Source organism: Anser cygnoides, chromosome 32, assembly GCF_040182565.1.
Source record: "Anser cygnoides isolate HZ-2024a breed goose chromosome 32, Taihu_goose_T2T_genome, whole genome shotgun sequence".
NCBI lineage: Eukaryota > Metazoa > Chordata > Aves > Anseriformes > Anatidae > Anser > Anser cygnoides.
The window spans coordinates 3,083,567-3,091,979 of NC_089904.1; the positions used below are offsets into that span (position 1 = coordinate 3,083,567).

Below are 8,413 nucleotides of genomic sequence, written 5' to 3' on the forward strand. Positions count from 1 at the left end.
CCGTTGCCCCCCCCCAGTTTGGGCGCAGCACACGGCGCAACCGCGGCACGGGGACGGCGACGGGGGGCCGGGCAGCGGCGTGTCCCCCGGCCCCCGCAGGCGGCACAGCGTGCCCCCCCCCCCCCGCCCCCCCCAAACACACTCCACGACACCAGGTGAGCCCCAGGGGTGGGGGGCGAGACCCCCACCCCCCCCCCCAAAAGGCAGCTGGGGGGGGGGGAGCCGGGCTGGGCCCATGCAGCACCCGGCAGGATGAGGCCTCACCAATGTGGGGGGGGGGGGCATAAAACCGGGGACAACGTGCCCCATTGGGGGGGGGGGGGGGGCAGCCCTGGGGAAGGGGGGGGCACCCATGGGACCTCGCACTGGGGGGGGGGACTGGTGGGTGCCAGGTGCTGGAGCCAGGGGGGGTTCCTGGCCCCATGGTATTGGTGAGTCCTGGCTGGAAGGGGCAGGTGGGCCCTGCCCCCCCCCGAGCCCCCCCCCCGTGCCCCCATCCCATCTCCATCCCTGCGCCGTGGCCCCCCCCTACCCAAATTGTCCCTGGAGGGGTTGGGGGGTGTGGGGGGGGGGGGCTCATCCCCTGGCAGCAGGGTGGGAGCTGGGTGGGGGGGCAGAGCCATGCAGGGGGTGCTGGTGGGAACAACAAGGGTGTGTTTTTTTGGGGGGGGGGGGGGGGGGGGCACGTGCCCTGCTGGGGGGGCGGCCGGGCTCCCCCCCCCGCCGTTATCGCCCCGCGCGGTGAAACATTAACTCCCGGCACAAACCTGCCCCGGTTGCAAAACCTCCCTCAAGGACGAGTGGCACTGGGTGCCCCCCCCCCCAGCATCGTCACCCCCATCCCGGGGTGCCCATCCCCATGGGGGGGGGTTGGGGGGGCACAGGGCTGGCAGCTCGCTTCCCCCCCCCCCCAAAAATCCTCAATCCTCAGCCCCGGGCAGGGACCCGTGGCCCCGGGCCGTGCCCCTGGTGCCGCCTGTTGCTTCCCAGCGGGGGGGGGGCGGACGGAGGGTGCGTACGTGGGAGCACACGGCCCCGGGGGGGGGGGGTCCCCGAGGGGGGGGTGGGAACTGAGCCCTGGGGTGGGATGCGGGGGGCACCCCCCGGGGGCTGGGGCCGCAGGGATGGGTGCCGTCTGTCCCAGGTGCTGGTGGCAGCATGGGGGGGGGGGGGGGGGGTGTTTGGGGGCACCTCTCCCCGAAGCGTCGCAGGCCCCGCGTCCCCGTGGCGCAGCCGCCCTGATTCCAGCCCCGTCCCCCCCCCCCCAGCGCCGCCGCCGCCAGGATCCGGCCCCGCCGCCGCCTTGCCCCCCACCCCCCCCTCCATGGGCCCTGGCCGGGTCCTCGTGGGCTGCCTGTGGCTGCTGGCGCTGCGGGGCGCGGGGGGCCGGGGGGAGCCGCGGCCGTCGGCGCTGCCCGAGGACACGGCGCAGGAGTCCGGCTACTACCTGCGGCGGCTCTTCAGGCAGTACGGCGCCAACGGGACGCTGCCCTCCAAGGGGCTGGCGCGGCTGCTGGGCAGCCTGGGGCTGGGCCGCGTGCAGGTGGTGCAGATCCAGCACGAGGAGCTGGGCCACGGCCACGTCAGCCACCTCGACCTGCTGGAGGTGCAGGAGGAGAAGCATCGCCACCGCCACCCGGCCTGGGAGCACGGCGGCGGTGCCGCGACCGGGGGGCGCCCGCCTAGGTACCCCCCCTCACCCTCACCCCGTCCTCCCTGCCCGCCCTTCCCCTTCGGAACCGGGGCTCACCCTCTGCCCGCTCCCCGCAGCCCCGAGCCCCCCCGCACGGAGCCGCCGCCTGCCGCCGAGCCCCCCGGCCCCGGGGGCACCCCTGGGGGCTGGGGGGGCCCCGTCCCACCCTGGCGGGAGCAGCCCGGCCTCAGCCTGCTGGGGAGGGTGCTGGGCTTGGACCACTCCAGCTACGACCACCCGCACGATGACGTGAGTGGGGCCGGGGGCTGCAACCCCCCACCCCCCCCAAGCTGCCGCCACGCACTCGGGGCCCTCGGGGAGCCCCCACTGGTCCCCGAGCCGCTTTCTTCCCCCCCCCCTCCCCGCAGTGCCTCAACGTCACCCAGCTGCTGGTGAATTTTGGGCTGGCCTCGGTGTCTCAGCTCACGCCCGAGCAGTTCACGCTGCTCTGCCCGGCCCTGCTCTACCAGATCGACAGCCGCGTCTGCATCCAGCACCACGATGAGGTGACGCTGCCTCCCCCGGGGGGGGCCCTGTGGCCAGGTAACCCCAACCCCTCCCTGGCCCCCCCAGCCCTGCGTCGTCCCTCACCTGGCTCCCCCCTCCTGCATCCCCAGCCCTGGCTCCCCCCATCCTCTGCTCCCCCCCATCCTCTGCTCCCCCCATCCCCTGGTCCTCATCCCCAGGTCCCCATCCCCTGGTCCCCATCCCCTGGTCCCCAGCCCCAGGTCCCCATCCCCTGGTCCCCATCCCCTGGTCCCCGTCCCCATCCCCTGGTCCCCATCCCCATGTCCCCAGCCCCGTCCCCATCCCCTGGTCCCCAGCCCCAGGTCCCCAGCCCCGTCCCCATCCCCTGGTCCCCAGCCCCAGGTCCCCATCCCCTGGTCCCCAGCCCCTGGTCCCCATCCCCATGTCCCCAGCCCCGTCCCCATCCCCTGGTCCCCATCCCCAGGTCCCCAGCCCCGTCCCCATCCCCTGGTCCCCATCCCCATGTCCCCAGCCCCGTCCCCATCCCCTGGTCCCCATCCCCAGGTCCCCAGCCCCGTCCCCATCCCCTGGTCCCCATCCCCATGTCCCCAGCCCCGTCCCCATCCCCAGGTCCCCAGCCCCAGGTCCCCAGCCCCGTCCCCATCCCCTGGTCCCCATCCCCATGTCCCCAGCCCCGTCCCCATCCCCTGGTCCCCAGCCCCAGGTCCCCAGCCCCATCCCCATTCCCTGCAGCCCCCCCATCCCTGGAGCCCCGGCCGCCTCCCCTCCTCCACCCACCGCCCCCAGCTTCCCATCACCCCACATTCCCGGTCCTGGGGTCCCCATCCCTGCACCCCCCCAGGGTTCCCCCCCCCCATCCTGCATCCACCCGTCCCCACGTCCCCATGCCCACGCCGTGGCCGTGCCCATCTCCCCCCCCCCCCCCCCCGCCGCAGCGCTGGGCTGGGGGCTCCTGGCCGTCGCCTTCATCAGCCTGCCCTCGGCCCTGGCCGTTGGCTTCGTCCCGCTGCTGAGCCGCGGCTTCTTCCGCTCGCTGCTGGCCTTCCTGGTGGCGCTGGCCGTGGGCACGCTCTGCGGGGACGCCCTGCTCCACCTCTGGCCCCACGTAGGTACCCCCCCGGCGGGCGCGGGGCGCGGGCCGGGGCGTGCAGGTACCCTGAGCCCAGTCGCCCGTGTCCAGGCCCAGGGGCGGCACCAGGAGACGCCAGGGGAGCCGTGGGCCGCAGCGGTGCTGCAGGGGCTGGCGGTGCTGGGGGGCATCTACCTGCTCTTCGTGGTGGAGCTTCTCCTGGGGATGCTGCGGCGCAGCCGCGAGGCCACGGTGAGAGCCGCAGCGGCCAAGAAGGGCACGGGGCGGCAGCCACGTCCTGGCTTCACTCCCGACACCTCTGCTCTTCCCCCAGCGACACCCCCCCGGAGAGGCCCCCGACGCAGCCACCGGGGTCCTGGCCCCGTCTCGTGGCGGTAAGGACCCCCCCTCGCCCTCCACAGCACCTGTGGCCCCGGCCCCCGCACCTACCCCGCGCTTCTCCCACTGCAGGGGCTGAGCTGCGATGCCTGACGGCCCCGGAGCCCGAGCTGGAGCCCAAACCCCATGGACCCCCCCGCGGACACTCCCACGGACACTCCCACAGCCCCGCGCTGCCCCCCAGCCCCAGGGCCACTGACCTGGTGTGGATGGTGGTGCTGGGGGACGGGATCCACAACCTGACGGACGGGCTGGCCATCGGTGAGCGGCACGGGGACACGGAGCGTGGAGCTGCTGGAGTACGAGGGCTCGGGTGCACGAGGATAGGGGTGCACGGGGACGGGGGGTGCAGGGGGACAGGGGTACATGGGGACGGGTGCACAGGGACGGGGGCGCACAGGGACTGGTGCACGGGGACAGCGCTGCACGGGGACGGGGTGCACGGGGACGGGGGTGCACAGGAACATGGGGTGCACGGGGACAGGCGTGTATGGGGGCAGGGGTGCGCAGGGACATGGGATGCATGGGGACCTGGGGCGCACAGGGAAAGGAGGACATGAGGTGCACAGGGACATGGGGTGCATGGGGACGTGGTCTCTTCCCGCAGGTGCTTCCTTCTCCCACAGCCTCTCCAGCGGCCTCAGCACGGCGCTGGCTGTGCTCTGCCACGAGCTGCCCCACGAGCTGGGTAAGTGCCTGCCCCCCGGCCCCCCAGCGCCCCCTCCCCGGCTCCCCAGCCCCGCCACCCACCCTCCTCATGCCGCAGGCGACCTGGCGGTGCTGCTGCGGGCGGGCATGGCACCGCGCACCCTCCTGCTCCTCAACCTGCTCTCGGCCCTGCTTTCCTGCCTGGGGGCGGCCGTGGGGGCGGCCGTGGGGCAGAGCGCGGCGCACCTCACCCCGTGGATCCTCACCGGCACCGCCGGCACCTTCCTCTACGTGGCCCTGGCCGACATGGTGAGGGGGGCGGCCGGGGAGGGGGGGGGCAGCGGGGCTGGGCAACGTCCCAGCCACTCTGAGCCCCCGCTCTGCCCCCAGCTCCCCGAGGCGCTGCGGGGTCCTGGAGAGGGCACCCTGGGCCACTTCATCCTGCAGAACGCGGGGTTCCTGCTGGGCGGTGGCATCATGCTGGGCATCGCCCTGGCCGAGGGCCACGTCAGCGCCTGGCTGCAGCCCTGACCAGGGGGGTTGGCCCCGCTCGCCCCCACCCCGCCAACTGGAGCAGCGCGGCCGAGCTGGCGGGACCCTGAAACGCACCCCTGGGACCGGACTTTCTCCCCTCCACGTGAGACCGACGGCGGCGTCCCCTGGCCTGGAAGTTTGCAAAGCCGAAACGCCTGGAAGCTGACCCGGAGCGGGGGCTCCAGGCTCGGTGCTGCCGGCTCCCAGCCCCTCGGACCCACCGGGAGGGGATGCGGGGGCTCAGTCCTGCCCCACCGCCGCTCCTGGGGACTGGGGTGCCCAGCGCGGGGCGGCCCCGAGGTGCTCGGCCCCCGGCTGCGGTGGCGAGGCCGAGGCCGAGTGCGTTCCCCCTCCCTGAGCTCCCTGACCCAGCCCGTACCGGAGGAAGGAAGACAGGAGCGGGGAAATAGAAGCAATAGCATTTTAATAAACATAATTGATTCAAAGCCACAATATGAATAACAGGACTTGGTCGCAGCTTACATTGTATAAAATAGATCAAGTCTGAATGCTTTTTTCTCTTTTTTTTTTTTCCTTTTTTTATCTTTTTTAATTTCTTTTTAGTTCTTTCCCCCCCCCCTCCCTCCCTCCCCAAAGGTGATGCAGGATTTCTGAAAATACAAGTATGGAACATCCGAGACAAAAGTAACCGCTCACTAGGCTCACGCGTGGGTAAGGACGAGGCTGCCAGGATAGCGTCTGCGCTGCGGGGACGGATGGCTTGCTGGGCTGATTTCCTTGATCTCCCACCTATCGTCTAATGATCCCTAGAACCACGGGGTGTGTGGGTGGGGGGGGACTGAACGGTTTCGTGTTTCCCTTGCACGAGTAGAAGGGATTCTGCTTGCTCGCTCTGATTTCCTCTGCCCAGAGACAAGTGCTTCGTTTCTCAGGACTGATTTCGGGGCTCCCTGGGGCGCCTGCTCTCAGGACAAGTGCGAGCAGCCAGCAAGCTCGAGGGGACATGGCTCAGAGTTTGCCCACCAAGGCACCCGGCACCTCAAGGCCGCCGCGACAGCCCCGGGGGGATTTCATACTTTTATTTTTTTGTCTATTTTTAAATTGCACATCAAAACTCTACCCTACTTGCGGCGGGTCTCCGCGGGGCGGGCGCGCGGGGCCACATCTGGGAGCAGAGCCGGTCCCACCGCCCGCCCAGCCCCGCCAGGCAACGCGTTTGTGCTTTAAACCAGTGGTTGAAGGAAGAAGCACCTACAGAGGGAGGGGAGAAGCCTGGACCGTGGAGGGCACCGGGAGCGTCCCTCCGGCGAGGGCAGCGGCACCTCGAGCTGCCGGCCTCGCCTCTCCCTCCCTGCCCAAGTTACAAAGGCATCCACGTTATGGGTCCCCAGCAAGAATGACTGCCAACTGAGGCCCTGCTGCTGACGAACAACAGCACGGCTGCATGCTGGTTTTTGCTCAGCAGGTTCCACATTTCAGTGCACTGGAGGGGAAAAAAGCCGGGGAGTTAAAGTAAAAGTACCTTCAGAGGAGATGGAGCAGCTGCTACAAGCGAGGCGCGCACAGCACTGGGCTGGGGCAGGCGATTTGCCCGGCGTGGACGCGGGCAGCGCCCGCCCGCCTGCCCTCGCTCGGCGCCTTCCCGGCTGCGGGGCCCGGAGCAAGAAAGCAAATTCTGCAGGTGTGCGCCCCAGCCCGCTTATTGCAAGAGGTAGGTGTGAACAGTGCAGAAAGACACGAATTAAAACAGCTCGTCGTTTCCTAGCCACCTCGCAAACGCGCCCGGAGAGACTTCGCCTGCCCCGCGCTGCCTCTTCCCGCTGCAACCAACGCCAGGCGCAGCGCGCTGGTGCCGGGACGCGGCCGGGAGCCAGCGGGGGACACGGGAGCGCGCCCCACCGGGCTCGTCTCGCTCCAGGACATCCGTAAAGTGCGGGTGCTCGGGGCCCCCAGGCACGCGGAGCAGCCAGGCCCCTTCCCCGGGGAACGCCGCCCTGAGCTCCCCGCGAAGGTCTCCGAAGCAGCCCCAAAACCAGCGCCAGGGGCTGCGCGCGGCGGGGCAGCTCCCGGCCGACCCGACCACGCGGTGACACCGGGGCTGCGGCGCGCGCCCAGCCCCAGCCCTGCTCGCCCCGCAGGCAGACTTCAGCCCCTGCCGAGGGCTCTATTGCTTTGGAGACATCTGGGGAGCGGCACCGCCGAGCGCCCGCTCCCCCTGTTTGGCACGTCTGCGGCTCGGCAGGGAGACGCTGAGCGAGCCCAGCTCGCCCGAGACCCCCCCCCCCGTGCCACCAGAGTCACGCCGGACGAGCCGAGGGCAGAGGAGCCACGGCGGGGTGCTGCAGCGGCAGGGACCCGAAACGCAGCCGGAGGGACGGCCGCACGGCGCAGCCCGGGGGGGGGCCGCGAGGCTCTGCTGGCTGCAGCGGTGAGCGAGGGCTCCGGCTCTTCCCTTACGCAGGACGGATGAGAAACGAAGCAAACCTTTCTGAACTCCCTTCCACGTACGTTGAGGAGAAAAAGGAAAGGGGAAAACTGACCGGATGCCTTTAAAAGGATTCTGAAAGGGGTCTCAGAGGACTCGCAAATCCGTAACGCTAAGAGAGCCCCCAGTGAGATCCACGCACCCAACGTCCCCCGGCCGGGCTGGGCAGCGCCGGGGCCAGGAGCCCTCTCAGCAGCAGCACCGGGTCCTCCCTGCCAACAGCCGCCATTTCTCAACATCCAGCCCCAAATCCAGCTTGCCGCTCGCCGCTCCGAGCACGCGCTCAGTCCCAGCCCAGGGCAGAGCCCAGCCTGGTGCCAGCGGCACCTACCGAGTGGTCCCAGGCACCAACAGCTTGGGAAGGAGCAGGAAAGCCACTGCCCTGCTGCTTCGGGGGTCTGGGAGGGGGAGCACAAGCTCCAGGAAAGGACCAAGGGCTCAGGAACGGGACGGCCGAGCCCAGGGAGCTGCCAGCGAGCGGCCCCGCAGCGAAGCATCACCTCCAGCCCCGCTGCCGGAGCCAAGTGCCGTAAGGAGCACGTACCGGGGCCACGAGAGCCTTTTGGGGCAAGAAGGACAAGAGCTGGCCCCAAGCACCAGCCCCCCCCGAAGCACCTCCCAGCCTGCCCCCGGTCGCATCCCATCGCGCGCGGGTACGTAAATTAAATTAAAGCAGCCGTTTTGGTTAGTACCTTCAAGTAGGAAAAAGGGTTCTCAAGCCCAGCGGTCAGGGCCGTTTGCTCTAATGCCCTCCAAACTCTGCAGCCCCCCCAGCCCCCCCCCCCGACACCGCTCTCCTTTTCTGTTGGGGCGCCTCCGCGCCCCCCCCACCCCCCCCCCTTCCCGAACTGGCCACTTCTCACATAGTGCAAAATTCAGGAACAGAACAAGGCCATCGGCAGCGAGACCCCCGGCCGCCCCCTCCCCGCCGCCTAAGGGAGGGGAGCAGGGAGGGATCGCGGGGGGGCCCGTGTGCCCCCAGCCCCGCTCCCCGGCCAGGCACCGACCGAGCTCTCCCCGACCCGCGGCTCAGACCCAACCAGTCCGCGCCTGCCTCTCCGTCCTGGGCCGGGCTCCTGGGGCAAGGACGAGACGGACGGACGGACAGCCCCTCACCACTCCCGGCCACAGCAGC

General features: G+C 70.5%; 1 protein-coding gene across 1 annotated transcript; it reads left to right on the plus strand.

The window, feature by feature from the left end:
• Positions 1-11: 11 nt before the first annotated feature.
• Positions 12-5,285, plus strand: SLC39A5 (solute carrier family 39 member 5). Its single transcript, XM_066985773.1, has 11 exons — positions 12-155; positions 1,269-1,686; positions 1,771-1,942; positions 2,062-2,236; positions 3,118-3,287; positions 3,363-3,503; positions 3,586-3,646; positions 3,723-3,911; positions 4,258-4,338; positions 4,417-4,607; positions 4,689-5,285. The coding sequence occupies exons 2-11, from the start codon at positions 1,325-1,327 to the stop codon at positions 4,827-4,829; spliced, it is 1,683 nt and encodes a 560-aa protein (XP_066841874.1). The 5' UTR covers positions 12-155; positions 1,269-1,324; the 3' UTR covers positions 4,830-5,285.
• Positions 5,286-8,413: the final 3,128 nt, after the last annotated feature.

Coding starts and splice junctions, on each gene's coding strand:
- SLC39A5 (XM_066985773.1), top strand. CDS start 1,325: ATGGGCCCTGGCCGGGTCCTCGTGGGCTGCCTGTGGCTGCTGGCGCTG. Junction 3,647..3,722: donor CCTGGCCCCGTCTCGTGGCG/GTAAGGACCCCC, acceptor CTCCCACTGCAG/GGGCTGAGCTGCGATGCCTG. Junction 4,608..4,688: donor ACGTGGCCCTGGCCGACATG/GTGAGGGGGGCG, acceptor CTCTGCCCCCAG/CTCCCCGAGGCGCTGCGGGG.